The sequence below is a fragment of the Zalophus californianus genome, chromosome 3, assembly GCF_009762305.2.
Source record: "Zalophus californianus isolate mZalCal1 chromosome 3, mZalCal1.pri.v2, whole genome shotgun sequence".
Lineage (NCBI taxonomy): Eukaryota > Metazoa > Chordata > Mammalia > Carnivora > Otariidae > Zalophus > Zalophus californianus.
Genome location: NC_045597.1, coordinates 147,607,572 through 147,627,484, shown reverse-complemented (window position 1 = coordinate 147,627,484; position 19,913 = coordinate 147,607,572). Strand labels below are relative to the sequence as shown.

At 34.5% G+C, this 19,913-nt stretch overlaps 1 protein-coding gene across 6 annotated transcripts in view; it reads right to left on the bottom strand.

Moving 5' to 3' along the window:
• Positions 1-19,913, bottom strand: part of FSIP2 (fibrous sheath interacting protein 2) — a 103,811-nt gene that overhangs the window by 42,422 nt on the left and 41,476 nt on the right. For all 6 annotated transcript variants that reach the window (XR_003519251.2, XM_027590452.2, XM_027590453.2 and 3 more), the window contains 3 exons: positions 16,414-16,471; positions 12,731-12,767; positions 1,505-10,457 (listed from right to left, as the gene is read on the bottom strand). Coding sequence is in view for 5 of the 6 variants with exons in the window: in XM_027590452.2 (XP_027446253.2) it covers positions 1,505-10,457; positions 12,731-12,767; positions 16,414-16,471 (9,048 nt within the window). In the remaining variant the exon portion in view is untranslated. The remainder of the gene's footprint in view (positions 1-1,504; positions 10,458-12,730; positions 12,768-16,413; positions 16,472-19,913) is intronic.

Here is a 19,913-nt window from a genome sequence, read left to right as displayed (position 1 = left end):
GCTGAGCACAGAGTCAATGGGGGGCTCGATCCCACGGCTGTGAGATCATGACCTGGGCTGGAGCCAAGAGCCGGACACTTAACCGACTGAGCCACCCAAGCATCCCTCTATTACTTTTAGGGAGCTACAGAGATGTGTTGCAATAATGATTTGATTGAAATGAAAATGTGCTAAACTCCAGAAGGGTTAAGGATAGGTTGCAGTGTCAGTAGTACTTTAACCCCTAGATTTTAGTTTGTCACAACTCTATTCTTTTTTCTATTCAAAAGAGTATTTATTGAAAATCATTTACCTCCCCGGGATGGCCAACTTCTTCAAGCGGCAGCCAGAGAAACACACTATTTTTTCTCAAAACTTAATCATCTGTTATACCTCTGCACTTGAAATCAGGTAAAATTGTGGAGATGGGAAGCTTTAAGCTGAGCTTTGACTGCTAGGCAGGCTTTGGCTATGATGAGATGAAGAAAGTGAGGAAAGAGTATTCCAAAAGGAATAAGGAGCAGGAGTAAAATCACTGGAAGGCCCTGAACATGTCTGAAAATAGAGAATAGATTTGATAGAGAAAAGTACCAATAGGATGGAATCATGGATCTTCTCTTGTTTGTTTTGTTTTTCTTTATAATTCTCTAAGTTTAGTTAGGCTATGTTTGGAGAAAGTCTGTTTATGAACTTGAAAATTGCAGACACACAGCTATCCATCTTGAAAGAATGCCAGTTTTAAGGATGAAGAATGACCCCCCCTATGCAAGTGGGTAAGACTGGTAGGATATGTTTTCCTGTTTGAATGATTGGCAAGTGATGTATCTCAGCTGGTATTATAGCAATTAATTACTGGTAACTGGAATTATTGATCCAGTTCAGGGGTACTCTAGCATTATTAGAATATTGCCAATAATGAAACTGCCAAGAATCAACAGGTTTTGATATATAAAAAATGGTTCTTACATATGATTCAACCTCTTAGAAAAGAGTGAAAATAACTTTGTGAGGATATGTTTAGATTTTAAGGAATTTAAGAATACTGGAATACAATCAAAACAAATGGTTAATATCACTGTTCTTATACATTGTGACTAAAGATGGCAAAGAATTCAACTGTTCACCTTGAAAAGATAAATCACTAACCTTCAATCAATTAACTGTATATTTGGCATGATTATAAAGAAGTCATGCATAAAAACTTTAAAAACACTTTGGAGCGTCTATCTCATACTCAACCAAAATCCTCTGCTTTAAAGTAATGCCATTTTCTCTCATCTGTAGTTATGGAAAACTGATCAACAGGCTTGTTCAGATTCAAATCATTTGAATGTTAAACTTTTTTTTTTGTATCCTGATATGTTAAGAAGTTATTAAATACTCCACTTCCAAGGCTATTTTCAGAAAAAAAACAAAAATAAAAAAAAAAAAAACAGTAAATTCAGCTCCTTGGATAGGAGGGCTTTAAAAATATCTATTTTTTCTAAGTTATCCCAACTTTTAAAGTAGATTATTTCTTGCTTACCTCTAGTTTCAAAATTCTTGAAATATGTGACCACGGATGTGGAGATATGTCTTGCTACCAAATGAATTTCCTTTGGACCCAGTTCATGATCAGCAAAAGCAATGACTTTAATTTCCTTCAGAGCCTTTCCATTTGGGGATCTCTTACTTTCCCATTTTTGCAATAAAGAAAAATCTTCTGTGATGGCTTCAGGTTTTTTATTTTCTTCTTCAGGTATACAGCTTATTTTTTTGTCCCACATTCCAAGCAAACTTTTCTCCTCATTCTTTTGTCCTCCAGATAGTACGGACCAAGAGTTTTGCTTTGATAGGAAAAATGGTTTCATTGTTTCCATGTTTTCATTAATGTGTTGTTGACTTGGAAAACCATAGCTTGACAGAACAGTATTGACAATATTTTCTGCAGCTAAACATATTTTGATTGGAGAAACAGTTGTCTGAATTTGGTTTGACTCAACTAGTTTTAGAGTTTCATAATGAAATACTCTTGGATTTTCACCTTTTCCTATTTCTATGAATGACATGACTTGCTTTAATGCTGCTTCTGTGGACTCATTTGCTTTCTTAAATAGTTTTTGTAAGACACTGCCTTTGGAGAGAGAGCTATTTCCTTGCATGATTTGGTCAAAATGGCCAAAGTTCGATTCCCTTGGACTGTAGTCTTGTACTTCATTTTTAAAGCATGATGGTATATTTTCTGAATCAAGCCTTTCCATTGGCTCTGAACTTTTAATTGTATCTTCTACAGAGGCTCTGGCATATGAGGGTAAGTTTGATGAAGCCCTATACTTTTTTTTTGTATTTTCCTCTGAATAACACACAAAACCAGGTACACTGATTTGTGAAGGATTATTCCCAAAACCAACTTCCTTTAACTTTGATGTGGGCATTTTCATATTAGTTGCTAATTCAACCTGATTAACAATGTAGGTATTTTCTGCTCCTTGGAACAAACTTTTGTTTGGAAGGTTGTTGATATGAGTACACTGGTCCATCAGTGTGCCAATGATCTCACTTGCTATAACAGTCTCTTTCAATGTGCTAATTGAAGATGGTTCCACTTGGCTTATTTCTTTGTCTAGCTTGTTCTTAATTATACTTAGCATGTCACTGACAATATTAATAGCGCATGTAAGTAATTCTGAATGGAATGAGTGAATCTGTAGAAGGGTATTCTCTATGTTTTCCTTGGAAGTAATAGTATTTGAATTGGGTTCATCAGAAAACTTTTTCAGTGGTTGTAATTTTGGCAACATCTTTTTGTTTGATAGTCTCTGTTGGAGAGGAGAAAAGTTTTCTATAGGCATTTTCACTATTTCAGAAAACTCATATTTGGAGATAATTTTAAACTGCAAGTCTACAAATGACTCTAAAATGTTTAAAACCCTTTCTATAATTTCTTGAACAATTTGGTTGCTGGAGCCCAAAGAAATTTGGTCTACTGTATTTGTGTTATATATTGGTACACTGCTGAGGATGTCCTTGATTGGCAAATCATATTTACTTTTAATACTAATATATTCTTTCCTACTTGCTAGTGTTTCTCTCCTATCTGGGGAGGGAACTTGGGACAAAAAACACAGCTGTAATTTTTCAAATAGCATTTCAACAATTTCCCTTCCAAACATATTAATTTGTGCTTTGGTATCTTCAACTCTAGTAGAAGCTCCTTGGAAATGATTATAGCACCTGCTCTCATAATCCTCAAGTTGCGGCAAATCTAAAAGTGAAAGAGAATATTCTAATTCTTTTGCTTTTATTGGAATTTTAGTCAAAACATTTTCAGCTATCATCATTAGCTTAGACTTTTCATTTTCCATATCATTTGATTCTGCTTGCCATTTGTCAAACATTTTTTTAAATATACCTTCTTTAGGAAAAATCTGTTCGAGCTGTGAAGAAACATTTTCCAAGTAAAAACATGCTTGTGGTTTGGCAAGATACTCTGCATCTGAATTCCCCTGTGAAAGTTTGAGATCTTCCACATGTGAGAATTTGATTGGATAAGCCAAATTGTGGTTACTTGTTGCATATAGTCCTTGCAAAACTGTATTAACTATTGTATTTGCTGCCATGATTTGATCGGATGGTAAAGCTTTAACGTTTATCATTGCTTTAGTTTGCTTCACCTTTTCAAATTCTTTCACAATTGTTTCCAGGATACTACTTATTATATCTCTGGCATACATTTTTAGTTCTGAAGTGGACAATCTCATTTCCAGTAAATTTTTGGCATCTCCTGTTGACAGTGTGTGTGGCAGTTCAGTGGTAGTCTTGGACTGGCTGTCTTTTGGAGTCTTCTTTCCAGGACCTAACTTGGTCTTGCTTTTGACCTTAGCACCAGTAGGTCCTAGGTGTGACTTTGTTCTAAATTTAGGCAAAGAAGTAACTTTTGATCTTGCTTTTAAACTTGTTTTAAAATCTGGTTTAGGGCTGCCCTTAGAGCTCACTTTAGAACTGTGTGGCTTTACAGGTTGCAACTCATCAGAACAACTTTCTGGGGACAAAGTCTCTTCTAGATAAATTGAGGCAAAATTTATAATCTTATTAAGAACCATTTGGACTAAATCCTTCCCCACTTGCAGTGGTGAATACTGCAAAAATTTGTTTTCTAATAGAGAGACATTTCGATTGCCTGCATGAGAATAAACCTGTGGTATCACATCTCTGGGGGGATTACTTCCTTTTCCTGGTTGTTTAGTTTCTTTGATGCAGGCTGCTTTCTTAGACAAGGTATCATTGTTGTCAGATGCTTCTACTTTTTTGTTACTTTCATTTAATGATGTAACAACTATAGAGTACATTTTCCCCAAAACACTTTCAACTATGTCCTTTGCTACACTGTTAATCTGTGATTGAAAGAAGTTTTTTTGTGTTATGTCTGATGTTTTAATTTTAGAATTAGATATTAAGTGGGGGATTTCATTAAATGGAGGCAAATGGCCTATGATTCCCATTATTCTTTGATGCACTTTAGTTAAAACTTCCTCCACTGCACTGAGCAATGCAGTCTTTTCTTTTTGTCTTGATTCTCTTTTTCTAATAAATATTTCTTTCAAAACAATTCTCTGGCTTTCTTTTTCCAATGTTATTTGGTTTTGTTCCAATGGATATTTTGAAAACGGAGATAATTTGTTTTTTTCCTGCTCTCTTTGTCCCAGCGATATTTCATTTGATACAGTTAGTTGTGAAAATAATTTAGGATTGTCTTTTGAGTAAACACTAATTTCCTTTGCAGATCTTTTATCATATAAACTCTTTAAAATACTGTTGACAATTCCACTCACAATGATATTTTCTTGGAATGAAATGTTGTTTGGATATGGATACATCTTTTGAATTTCTAAGTCTAAGTCATTTTTAATAAGTTTCAAAATGGCACTGGCAATGATGTCTGCATATTCCTTAAGACTAGCTTGTGAGAGATGAATTGTGGACTGAAGATTTTCTTTATAACTTGCAAAAGTGGAATCTGGGAGCTCTTGGCTAAGGATTGTTTTAGTGGATGTTTTCAGGACATTCACATTTGATTCCCCTTGGCTTGATTCATGAAAGATGCTATCATCTTGTTTATAATTTTCCAGTTCCAGGCTAGCAATTGACTTTTCTTTAGACTGGAAAGCAAGAGTAATTAAGGAATCTATTCTTTCTGTGGCAAAAGCTTCTAACCGACTGAAAATATTTTTAGTAATGAAGTTAGCATTTTCCTCACATGGGTCAGGAGATTTCTTGGCATCTTCTTTCTCTACTATAGTTATCTGACAATCATCAGCATAAACTGATTTCAGACTTCTTGAGGATGGCAAATACTCTGTTTTTCTTTCACTTTTTGACCCCACAAGAGGAGGCTGTTGATACTCTGCTTTTGAAAATATGTCACCAAAGATCAGGGGCCATCTTGCAGAAGTAGGATTTTTTGCATTTATGCTAAGCATGACAGCAGAACTGAGATTATGAAGAACAATATCCACTATATCATTAGATATCAAAATGACATCTGATTTAGGAACTGAAAGTTTGGGAATAATTTTATTTGCATCCTTGATGAATATTTCAGAATTTGCTCCGGAATGTTTCCCAGCTATGCTATATTTCAGAGTGGATGTGGCACATGATAGATTATTTTGATACAGTGTTTTTTCATAAATATCACATAAGATACCTTCAATGATACCTTGTATTTGAAACTGAAGCACTTTTCTATATTCAGTCTTATTAAACAGCTTTTCAATAATACCTTCTTGTTGATCTGAATTAATCTCTTTCTCAGAATTGTTTTTGTCACATTTGCCTTTAGATGATACAATATCTAACACTGTGTTAACAACTTGACTTGGAATACTTTCAGAAATCACAATGTTGTGAGTTAAAGAAGGACTTTCCCTTTCTTTATCTAATTCATGTTTGATTCCTTGTAAAATTTTTCTAGCCACTTCTGTTGCATATGTATTTAATTTATTCAAAGAGAGTTGACACACTGAGTTGGTCTTTTCTGATGTAATATGATCCACTGAGCTAGAGGACAATTGATCATCAGAATACAAATCTTTGGCTGATAATGCTTTGCTTAAGGCACTTTTATCCTGCTGAATAGGTAAAGCCATTGGAACAGTAAAGTTGATTTGGGGACAAAAGAGAGATTTGACTTTGGAAGTAGCAAAAGTCTCTAAATTTGTTAATATTGCCTGTACAATATCTTCAACTACATTTACTTTGGCCTGTTTGTCAACATTGAATCTGGACTTAAGAGTACATGGGTTCTTGTCTAGCACAGTAACAGAGGACTTCCCTCCATGGGTGCTTTCATGTAAAGAAACATTTGCTCTAAAGGTGATGGTTTTATACCAATTTTCACTTGTATTTCTTTCCAGCATAGCAGCCAAGTAAAGTTTATGAAATACAGTTCTAACAACATCATCTGCCACTATGATTACATCTGCTTCAGATACTAAAGGACCTATCATTTTATCTATAAATTGAACAGATGTTTGAGGAATTGGCTCATCAACATTGTGAACGATGCCACTTAAATGAGAGTGGGAGAGAGAAAGCACATTTAATTGATTGACCAAAGCATTTTGAAAAATTTCATTCAAAATGTTTCTTATAATGGGAACAACTGGAGATTTCTGTGGTTCTTTGAGTTTCACTTCAATTTTGTTTAAGGTTTTTTCTAGAACCCATTGTTTAAGAGAATCTGATTTAGCTTCTTCTTTTAGTAATGTTCTCTCCCCAGTGAATTCTTTCTCTGTATGTGAGACATCTTCTAGAAATGAATCTGATTCAGCTCCTCCAGGAAGAAAATTTCCATAGGTTGGCCTGTATCGATAAGTTTCAGTGCCTTCCTTTTCAGATTCAGTTTCATTAAACATATTTGAGGATACTGCATCTAAAATTAAATTGACTATATTCTTAAGCATTTGTTTCTCAGGTGGTGGGGTATTTACCCTTGTCCTCAAATCTAATGAGTTCATATTTAATTCCGTTTGAATAGCTTTCAAAATAGTACTTGATATCTTCTTTGCATTCATGTATAAAGCAGACTGCAATAGTTCCTCATGTGTGTCTGTGAAAATACTGGGACTTTCATATTCCAAGTCTATCTTATTGCTTTCTTCATTTCCATAAGTAATAGAACCCAGAGTTTCTAAATTTCCATTAGCGAACCCTTCCAGTTTAGCAAAAACCATATTTAGAATATCTGAAGCTAGAGCTTTCAGTTCATTTGGATGTATTTCTTTTGTGCTCCCTGTTTTGGAGGTCATGGGAGCAATAGTTTTTTCTTTATTTTTTGTCATCTCTTTATTACCCTCCTGAATCATCCTGGAAACTATGCTGGAGATTATGTTAGTGCATTTGGCCATTTCCTCAATAATTGAAGCAAATGATAAGTTGTCGATATCAAGAGACTCTGAAACGGCTTTAAATCCAGAACTTGCCAAACTGGTATCTATATCAACACTACATAATTTTGCAAGGATGTATTCAAAAATTGTTTTGGAAATGCACTGAATATTAGACTGCAGTGTAGTAGCCATTTTGGGATTTTCATTCTTTCCTCTGTTTAGTTTACTATAAGATGGCTGATGGTGTTGATGGGCTCCTATGAGCTTACATAACATTTCATACAGTGTTTCCCCAATACTGTCTAACACTTGCAATCTAGCATTGTCTTTGAGATCTTTTCCATTTACAACACTATGGAGAGCACATGGAGTAGCCAAATATTTGTGAAAAGATTTTTTATCCTGCCTACTTGGCAAACCATTTTGTTTATCAACATTGTCAGATCCATATGAAGTTGCAGGCTTTGGCTTATCTGAAGGGAGTGATATAGTGCTTTGATCATAATGTCCACTTGATAACATTTCACAAATACAAGTTAATAATGGAGATTCCATAATTGAGACAAGAGATTCTAATTTATCAGTGTCAGCAAAAAACCCTTTACCTGTAAGGGACTTGGTATGATCTATTTCCCTACAGTTTAGGCTTCTCTTATTGAGTTCTAGTTCATTCTGGATAGCACGCAAAACAATGTTTACCACTTTAGTTGTGTAAGTACTAAGTTGAGATTGTAATGAAGATTGCTCCACAACTGAAGGTTTGAAGCCCATTTGCAATTTTGGACAAAGGAATGACTTCAGCCTTTTAAACACTGTATTAATGATCTTATCAGTAATGTCATCTATAGGTTGAGGTTCACTTTTTTCAGATTTTAACACAGAAGGTTTTGCAGGATCTACATTGAATGAAGATAAATATTTCACTTTCTTTTCACTGTCAAACCATACTTTTAATGACTTTTTATTTGGTGTTTCTTTGATCAGGTGTGGAGTATCAGAACTACCTAGAGAAGTTTGAACTGATGATGAAATGGAACCTTTGGTGATATTGGGAATGCAGCTTGAAGCCTTATGAAGTATATTTAACATAGCATCTGTTATTTCTTGAGCCATTGCACTAATTTCTGACACAGAGAACATCTGGTCCATCCATTCTTGATGTGACAGTCCTTGAGATTTTTCTGAAACAAGAACTGAAGCTTCTTTGCCAGTTTTATTGTCTAAGTGACCAGGTGGAACAGAAGATAGGTCCTTGAGCATTTCTGTTAAAATACTTTTAACTATGTTTTCTGAAGCCTTTTGTATGTGATGCTTTTGATCTTGGCTGAAAATCAAAATGTCTCTATTCAAACAGGGTTTTCCCTTTAAAATTTCTTTATTATTAAAAGATGGTAGCTCAGTCTTTAATCCCCCATCACAAAATGCAACTCTGCTTCTTCGAGAAGCAGCATTTGCAGGTGGTTTCCTATTTCTTTTATATTCAAAACTGGTGTTTCCTTTTGTAAACCAATTCTCAGGAACTTGTTTCTGTGATTTTAGCTTTTCATCTTTGAAAGATGAATCAAGCACATTTTTCACTATTTTGTCTATTTCTTCATTATCATCTTCAGAATAAAGGACCATGCCAGGAACATTAATAGGTGGAAATGATCCTCTAGACCTAGGACCATTAGATAATCTAGTGCCAGTAAGTCTGTACCTTTCTTCAGTGTCAGAAAGATTTATTGGTCTAGAGTGTCTGCATTTTTGAACATCTGCTTTTACTGGCTCCTGATGTAGCTGAGTGACGATATCATCAAGAAGCTGAAGGAGTACTACTGTTTCTTCAGATGCAGTAAGTCTCTCATTATTAAGTTCAGTTTGTACATATTCTAGTATAGTGCTGATTGCTTCCTCTATATATCCAACCAAAGAGGACTGGGAAAAAATATTTGACATTAAATTTTGTATTTGATCTTTAACAATCAAATTAGCTGCATCAGGTTCAGGACTACATTTCTTTTTGTTGTCTCTTTTGAGGGACATGTATGTTGGGTCTGTCATAGGTTGCTGATCAGAAAGTTTAATTGCATCTTCAAGATAAGGTAGTTCATTTTGCTTACAAGATGCAAGAGTCATCAGCTTTTCTAAAATGGCATGTACCATATCTTCAGCAATATCACACATGGGTTCCAAATTATAAGGCAGTGAAGCTTTTAAAGATTTTCCATTTGATGGACTGAGATATTCTTTACTGGGTGGTAAGCTTGGTTTAATGTTAACTGGCAGGTCTTCTTGTGAAAATATCTCAACACATTTTTTCTCAACTGCAGACTGTAGCTTCTCGAGCATATTCTCCACAATCTCTGAAGCTGCTGAGCAGATATCAACATTGGAAAGCAAGTCTCCTTTTTCAGGTTCACTTCGGTCAACAAAAACCTCAGTAGTAACAGAAGAAATAGAAGGAATGGCCTGCGTTAAATCAGACATTATTTCTTGAAAAATACTTTCTAAAATCAATTCAGTTTCCCCTTTTAAGTGACATTTAAAGTTAACAAAAACATTCTTTAAATTCTTCATTTCATTCATGGCTTTTGCTTTTTGATCAGGAAACAGTGGACTCTCTAAGCCATCTGTTTCAGTGGTGGCATCCTTAGATTTTTTTGTGCCTGTTTCAAATGATGCTAAAAGGTGACTATCAGATTTACAAGTTCTGAGCTTAGGATATGCACATGTCATACTAGTTTTATTATATTTGAGTTCAGATGATACAGATTGTCCTTCCATGTGATATGTTTTACCCACAATTGTTCTTTCCACGTGGGCAGAAGGGGGTTTTAAAGGTGTAGTTGGTCGCCTTACTGATAGGTCAACTGTAAATGCACAGGGCTCTCTCTGAAATGTTTTAGTTGTTGCAGATGTGTAGCTTCCATATGTAAACTCTTCACTGCATGTGCTACAGAAACTTGAACTCTCTGAAGAGAGGATGGAGTCATCAGACACTGGATATGCTTTAGTTCGCAACCTTTCTTCATACTTTGTGATGGCTGGGTATAATATACTGGTCACTGTAGCTACAACCCAGGTCATTATATTCTGAATTATACTATTCAGTTCTTCAGAAGTTACCTGGAAAAGAGGCAAGCAGGAATGAAGAGAAAATAATGTAACAACTTACTCTATTCTGGGACAGAGGGTAACATTTAATTTTTTACATCAAAGTACCTAACTGGATACCATCATATGGGTTATAAAGAGAACATAGTAAAGAATTTATTTAGAATTTCAGATTACTTTCAAGTTGGTTTACTCTGTACTATAGTAAAATAGTTTTTATAAGTTTCTGTTTGATTCATATTCCCTCCAACTTTTTTGTTTTTCCCCAACATTTGTTGCTGAGATAAATGACTTTTTGGTAAAAATAGAAAAAAAAAATCACCAAATTGCTGTCTAGCCAAAGAAATGCAATTTTTGGCAAGAAGAAACACTGTCTACAACCCAATGATATTATTTAATAATATGCCAGATTATTTATTACAAAGTATTTCTCAAAACAGATGTGGTCAAAATGTTTGGGTGCCTTCAGAGGCATCTGTCTAGCTAAGAGGTAAGGATGAAAAATAAGCCATCTCTTCTTCTGATTCTCTGCTGCAGAGGTGAACCTATGATTTGTATATATGGAAATAAGTGCAGCTATTAAAAGTTATTTCATAGGCAACAAAAAAGTTAATGCTTATGGAGACTGACTGGCTTTGTAGTCAACAAAAGAGTATCAGTGCAAACTGTTTTAGATAAGGAAGGCTGAGAGATGATGGTGAAATGAAGGAACAAATTAGTTAAGAGGCAACAAAGGGCCCCCCTAGACTGGGGTTTAAAAGAATCAGGAGCAAGGAACAAGGGTAGGGAAATTGAATTCCTTTTTGAGCCAGAAATAGAAACCCAGTGACCAGATTTGGAAAACCATTTTCTTAGCAGTCATTGGTGATGTCACAGCAATATGATTAAAAGTAGAACTGGGCCAAAAGTAGAAACAGTGCATCTGTAGAATTCTATAAACCACTTCTTATTTACTTAAAATGAATTTTGGGCTTGCAAAAATCCTTTTGCCTATAATAAACGAGTAGTCTGTTTTTAAATTGTTATTACTCTTAAGACATAAAGGCTGTAAATATGAGTAATTGGCAGCAAAGCCTGGAAGGCTGGTATACAGGCACTAGGTTAAACAATATGATTCCTATAATGGGGCTGTTCATACCCAAAATATTACTTTAAATTAACATGGAAATATTCACATTTCAAGGAAACATTCAAAGAAAATTTAACACCTACGTAATATACTCTTTCCGTACACATTTTAGAGTGTTTGGAGGCACCTTAGGAAAAGCAATTCTATCTTGCTGTAATTCACAAGTCTCCTAATGTATTTTTTCCTTTATTGTACAATGGCTAGTGGTTTGAAAACATTTTGGATGACAGCATATGTTGTAAAATACTTGTTTTATATAATGACATCCTAAATCAAACATTTCAAAAATAAAATCTAAAATTTAACAGAAAAAGCAGTTGTTCTAATCTACTACAGCACATATAAAGTAAGACATTCAATATATATTATTTTTCTTACTAAAAAAAATCTACATTGTTACTCTAAGGCTAAGTGTGAAAGTTTCCAAGTTTGATATATGAAAGAGAGATATTCCTAAAGTTTTCTATGTGGTGAAATGTAGTAATTAGAAACTAGTTTTCAGTTGCTTTCCATTTTAATATTAAACTGAGAAATATTCCCTTGAATCAAAGCTTTTATATTTGCTACACATTCTATGACTTGAATAAGTGTCCGTGTGAAAAAGTATGTCAGAGTATGTGTTGTTCTCCAACACCTTTGTCTTTCCTGACTGGTCTTAGTTCCAAAGTTGGGCTTTGTAAGTTGGACCATCTTATCTGCCTGTTCCAAGTCTCAGCTCATAAGTGACCAGGTACTTTTTTATGTGACATTCTTAGGTGACCAGGTCACTTCTCAGTAAAATGGCCAGAGCCAGACCCAGGCATCCCAGCTCACCAGCCAAGTCTTCAAAGCCATGTCACCTAATGGCTTCCCATGATAAAATGAGTTTGTGTATTTGATGCTATTATGATGGCTAGGTCCTTTAATGTCATTCCACACATTTCTATGCCCATGAGACTTCTTCCTGAAGGGCCAGCATTATTTTTGATAAGAACTTTAGATCACTGCAAAATTTAAGAATTAACTGAAAGTAAACTTTAAAGAAAAAAAAGTCAAAGAGATTGACTAATATCAATAGATGATTACTCATTATTTGATTCACAGTTTTTTTTCTATTATGATACATTAGAAAGTACCATAAAAATGTTACTTTGTCAATGGATTTTATGATACATACTTTCTGTTGCAAGCAATTTTGTAGGAGGTTCTGTTCTCTGTAAAGTCAAGAAAGGTTAGGCATTTAGTTATTACCTAGGGTCAAGAATTTATATAACTTTTTCCAAAATTTCTAATCATTAAATCATCTGTTTCTTTTCTTTATATCTGAGAGTTTTTCTGCAGAAATTCAAAAGGAAGAATAAACTTTATTTTTTGTCCAACCCTCCCCCTCCCCAATTTATCCTGCTCCTTTGATACTTACATACTTTATTGCTTGGAAGAATAGAATTGTAGCTGCTGCATAAAAAATATATCTATCTGAAAAGTCTACTTCTGAGTCACCTTTGCCAAGCCTGCTTTGTGGTTCTCTGGGGGAGGACACAGAATTGGAGGGAGAAGGTGGGCTAGTCCTTTCTGTCTGTTAAAACGTACCATGAGGCAAAGGATTTGTCCAGAGCTTTCTGATAATCATTTACTTACCCTTTTAAATCCCATGGTCCCACCTACACTTTCACCAAACAGCAGGAAGGGAATATGTGAATGATATTCAGTAACTATGGGTTAAAATAATAGGTTCCTAGCCATATGCGATACTAATTTAGATGGAGACCTTTTCTTCATATGAAGATATTCTATCATGTGTTCTAATTAGAATTATTTATCAACACACACTAATGAAATAAAAAACATAGTTTCTGAATTGTAACAAATAAAAGAAAATAATGAAAATTATAGAAAAAACAAATAGTTAATAAAATCAGATCAAAGACCATACTATGATACTTTCATAAATTTCAACATGGACTCTTTTCTTATAATCAGATATATGATACTGTCATATATTTCAATCCTCTTCCTACTTTCTTAAAAGAAAATTGACATTCCTTTTTCATTTTTGTAGGCCTGTGCTATACATTATAACATTCAGTTTTTCCCAAAGTCTAAAATTCAATCATGAGAAACAGCAAGACTGAGAATTACATCCTAAATCTTGGCAGAAAAACAAAACAAAACAAAACAAAGAAACAAACAAACAAAAACCATCTTCACTGGTTTCAGCTCAGAAATTAGGCTTGGTAGTAACAACCCATATTTAGATTAGAACCTTTTTGCAGTATGGAACCTAGAACATGAAAGCTGATGTCAGTGACATGTTTTCTATATTTTGGCCTTCTTTCTTTTTTCAGAATCTGGTTTCTCAGGTCAACCTAAGCATAATTTTCTTCTTCTAGACATTCTGCAATCTAACTCTCCCAGATTCATTTTTTCTATTCTCTTCACATTATACTGTAGGTACCAAATGGAACTCAAGGAGTCCAACCTATGATTGATAACTGTCCCCAACAGGCTCTCTGCCCCAAGGCATGCATATAGATCCAAAGAGCAAAGACTTAAGAATAAAATTGACCAAATAACAGAAAGCTTTAATGAAGACCACTTTGAACAGTTATAATAACCATATAAAGTATGCTATCAGTGAAAAAGGCAGAGTAAGGAGCTCTGAAAACTTACTCCTCCATAAAAGCAATGGGGAAACTGGCAAAAAAAATTCTTTCATAATTTCATAATAAATGCTTTTGTAGCCATTTTTTTCAGTTTTCTGAACTCTGAAAATTAACCAAAGGCTTTCAGCATTCCAGAGAATGTTTATTCAAAAAGTGATTGATCTAGGTAAAAACTATGAGCTTTGTGGGGTTTTAACTTGCCCTATTTCTATCCCCTTTCTCCAGCTCCATGGTATCCTTGAAAAGCAACACCTTTCAATCACAGGGGCATGGCTTTGTTCATTGTGGTATCTGCCTAACATTTAGCATTATGTTTTGAACATAGAAGTTTCTTAATAAGTGTTTGATAAATAAATTCCCATTTAAAGTCCTTTGGATCTAGGCCTAATCTCTAATACCAAATGAAACCTTTGTGCAGGTCACTAATATGGGCTTCTAGAACTGATTCCTGGTTTCTTGCCTTCAATTTTTCTTATATATTTCTATCAGAGTTGTCTATCATGCAAGCTAACATGACCGCTACATTCCCCCTCCAAACCATCAGAGTGCCACCCATTAAATAAACTACAGATTCCTGACCACAGTCTGCACAGCTGCAGGCTTACTGCCTTCTTCACTCTGTTACTCCTTATGTCTTCCATCCAATAATATGAACTTACTCATTACCTAAGTGCAGGGCATAATTATTGCAACTCTGTTTACCCCCACAGCTATGGTATTTGATTTGTCTTCATTCTCTTGGTCCTGAATTTCCACGTCTATCTTATAAACCTTTCTGTATGCCTTTCGTATTAACATTAGAAAAAAATAGAACTAAACAATAGAAGAAAGAGAGGGAAGATGACATGGACACTATATCAGATATGTTGATTCTACCATAAAGTCTTATGAAATCTGGAGTTAAATCAGAACACAAGGAATGGGATATGTGTATGATGGGAAGAGTCAGACTGGAAAGGATTGTTTGTTGTGTTTTTTTATTGTACTCTGACCTGAGGTTAGAATGGGTATGTGAAACTAAAAGTATTTCATTCCCGTCAATTTGGGAGGGACTGGTGAAGAAGCTCCAGGCCATGCCTAGCATTAATCATCTTAGCTGAGCTAAGATTTTTAATGAAAGAGTAGCCAAAATATTTGCTATGAGACATTGAAATGATTCTGTGGTTCTGTAATCTTGGGTGGGAGAAAATGAAGAGGCAGGAATTAAGACTTTATATTTCCAATAAATAAAAATGTATTTATTCAACAAGTAAAATAAAAATAGTCATTATTTACACATGATTGTCATTCCTCCACTTTGCACTTTAAACTGAACTCATCAGTTTTCTTCCTTCTGCATCTGTTATAGTGCTACATATCCTATGAACTCTCAGTAAGTCAGTTAAATTGACAGCCATCAGTCCTAAATCAAGATACTTCCTCCAAGGAAGTTTGATCTGAATATTTTGATACCCTTTACCACCTTACATCTCTTAACTTTGACCTACCATTTTCATAGGGATTTGGGGTTTCTAATGTATATCCTGGACATTATTTGGCATATTACCTTTATAAGAACGTGATGATATTGGGTCTAAAATAATAGTTTTTTGTTTTGCCCCCCAAGAGTTGAGAAAACCATACATAACCACCAATAGAATAGGTGATCATTGAGGTTTGAGGAATGAAAATCCCTCAGGCCCCCCAAATTTCTTCTTCAGAGACTTGCAATTTCCATCCTCAGAGGTTATTATTTGGGATTATACTGCAAATACCCGTTAGGAGCATAATTGATTAAGTCATCAATATTTGCAGTAAACTAACTTACCATCCTTGGGAAGCCAATAATCTCAAAAGGCCTAAGAAATGGTAAATTTTTCAAAGGTGATAAAAGCAAAGGAACAAGGTCCAGATGCTGGAAAACTCTCGAAGAGGGGGGGTTATGGTAGGATATACTTGAACTGGTATGAAGACTCTGAAGTGAAGGGGGAAGTGTAGAACCACAGTGGGGATAGGAAACAGAAGGAAGAGGAAAAACATTCGCTTTGTCTGCTTTACAATTTAAGCTTAGTGCTGAGAGTTTGCAAAAGACAGAAGTTTCACTAAATCCAAGTAGAACTACTAGAGGATTCCATTTGATCATTTGCTTTTGAATAGAACTCATGGAATTATTAAAATATGAATTTATATTTACACATTAATTTTCTTAGATACTTACGTATTTGAGAGAGCACGAGAAGGGAAAGTACCCTGGGCTGTGGCATGAACCTGAGGTCCTATTTATTAGAAAAAGAAAATTGTAATTAGTTTGTATTCTTCCCCAGCAATTTGTGAAATGGAAATTAAAATTCTTTAGTAGATCTTTATTCTTTGGTACTATCTTGTTTAAAGGCCTCCAGAGATTCTCCACAATGAAGCCCAAATTCCTTAGGAAGGCATAAAATATACCATACAATCTGATGTTCTCACTTACCTCTGCAGTGTCTACTCTGGCTAGTCTCTATCTATTCATATATAATCTATGGTCTGTAGACACAGAATGATATAATTTGCTAAATATATCATGTTTTCCATGCCTCTGGGCCTTTGTTTTTGCTATTTCCTTTGTCTGGAACACCCTATGCCTTCTTTTTAACTTCTCATCTTTTAGGCTTCACTCAGTTTGTATTAATTCCACTAGAAAGCCTTGCCTAAGTAAATAAATATCCTTCTTTAGTGCCCCTGAAGCATTCTACACATGTTTCTATTACAAAACTCATTATGTTATATCATAATTAAATGTTTACTCTTCTGTCTTCCTGACTATGAAATAAATTTACCACTATATCTTCAGCACTTAACACACAGTAAGTATTCAGTAACATTTGTTTGTTGAATCCATTATTTAATTAATATATTCCTCAACATTTATTCATTGATTTGTCTGCCATTAATCTTCTCCTACTTGAATATTATCTAACTTGCTTTGCATATAATCCAGCAAGATTCTATTGCCGAGTTTTGGTAAATACTCAGGATTGAAGTGATATAGGAAGTCTTTCTGCAGTACATCTCTACAGGCATACTGAATTGGTGTATGTCAATTATGCAAAAACACAAATGAATAAAAGTTTTAGACAAAAAGACTGTCCTAATTTCAGAAAGTAGTATTAGTAATTAGAACTAGTTCAAACTTAAATTTAGATGATAACTCTTGTTTCTTCCAGCAAATGAGTAACCAATAGGTACTAACGATGTGTATAAAATGTCTTACTTAAATCCTGTGAACCTTTTTGAGTTTGTTTTTATAGATATACGTTTTTGTTTATGTTCAGTTTGGTAGAATTAACTGGAATTAAGAGTGCACAGATCTGAGAAATTAAGTGTGAAGATAATACTATTTTAAAAGCAAAGTAAAAAAAAAAAAAAGCTTTTCTGTTTCCATTAATATGCTGGAGTAGATATCTAAAAATTTGCCCAGAATTCTATATAAATAATTTAAACTACCCTGTTAAAAGCAGCTAAGCTTTCAAACACATTAAGAGAAATCTTTGAGAGTAAAAAATTTGTAATAACACAAATATAGAGTGGTAAGCAAGTTTTGAAGCTGATGCTTGCTCTATGAGCATTGGCAATACCTACAAACAAAATGGGGAATCAAAACTAAGTAAGAGCCTCTAAAAATATACTAGATGCCAAAGAGCTATACCCTTGGTTGAAGAGTTGTCAAAACAAACAAACAAACAAACAAACAAACAAAAAACTCATGCCACAAAGGTAGCAGCACAAATAAACTATGTCTTGGCTACAACTGTGGATAGAGGAATAAGAGGAAAAAAAATAAAAATCTCTCTTAAGAGATAATCTATGATTATGAATTCCAATATGACTTTGAGGTTCAAATCTGCTGTATGGTCATAAAATTCCAAGTGAGAAATTAATTTAAAATGAACCTGTGTTTATACCTCTTCCAGATGCCTAGCAGAGCATATGGAAATTTTTAAAACTCCTTTATAGAGGTATAATTGGTACTCAAAGAACTGTACATATTTAATGTGTTGAATTTGAGTTTCTTTAGAGCAACACACACTATCCAAATATAGAATTCCCAATGATACATTTCCATCAAAAATGAGCTTACATATAACAGTAATGCCCCCTACACACACACACACACACACACACACACACAAAGACAAATATGAAGAAACAAATCCCCGTGACTATTAGCAGGGAAAAAAAAGCATTAGAATTAGACATCACTATTTCAGATATTTGAATTACCAGATAAAGAATATTTAAAAAGTGTATCTTATATGTATAAATATATAAAGAAGGGATTGGAAAACATAGGAATGGAACAAGAACTTATCAAAAAAGTCCAGTCAAATTTGAAAAATAACTATTCAGAAATTATATATATATGCATATACTCTGATTAAACAGAGAAATTTCAAAATGCATTGAATTGATAAAATAGTAAATTAGATAAGCTGAAGAAAGAATTGGTCTTTTGGAGGACAAATTTGAAGAAATTAACCAGAATGCAGCATAGAGAAATGGAAAATATGATAGTTGTTAAAGGATGTGGAAGAAAAAAAAAGAGATCTAAATATACATAACTGGAGTTTTAGAAGAAAATAATAAAGAGTGGGGAGAGGCAATACAGGAGAGGAAAAATAGCAGAAACTTGTCCAGAACTGTTCACCATAATAATACTAAAGAAAAATAAAAGAAAGACCTTAAAAGCCGACTGAGGTGTGTGTGGGTAGGGGAGGGGGAGAATCACTTATGCAGGAATTATTAAATAGAGAAAAAGTAGACCATTTCAGTAAAACAATATATTTACAGTGCTAAGAAAAAAATAGCTGTCCTTAAGGACTTGTGTACCCAGCCATAATTATATCCCAGAACATGATAAAATAGTTTTATCAAACAGAATCTGAGGATTTACTCCCCAAATACATTCACTAATGACATTTCTAAAGACTGGATTTACTTTAGGAAGAATGAAGGTGATTCTAGAAAGTATGAAATGCAAAAAGGAATGGTGAACAAAAAAATATTGGTAAACATGGACAAATATAACTGAAACCTGACTGTATAAAAATCAGAATTTTAGTTTAGCTGGTAAAAAAATCAAAACTAAATTATTGGTTAAATATGATATGAAATAGTGATTTAGAAGTTAATTATTTGAACTTTGACTTTTACTTTAAGCACACATGCAAAATTCAAAGGCAATTGTCAAAAGGAATATACATAGCATACAGTTTCTAAAACAGTAGAGAGAAAAATGGATTAAAAATAAGCTTAGGAGAGGCAAGATGGCAGAGGAGTAGGGGACCCTATTTCAACCGGTCCCCTGAATTTAGCTGGATATCTACCAAACCATTCTGAACACCCAAGAAATCAGCCTGAGATGTAAGAATATATATCTGGATCTCTACAAGCAGAAAATCTCTGGCAGTTGTGAGGTATGAAGGGCGGAGCCATGATTCTGCGGGCAGGTATCAGAAAATAAAAGGGAGAGGGAGCCGCCATAAGCTGGTGCCGGGAAAGTGATATAACACCAAAAAACAAAAACGTCCCCAGCTGGGAACGGGGCACAGACTCACAGACCGGTAGTGGCAGGAGAAGGACTTTAGTGCAGCCCCCAGACAGGATCCAGGAGCTGTGGGTGCATGCAAGAACTGAGGTGGCTTGTGGTTTTAGAAGCACAAAGGGCAGAGACACACC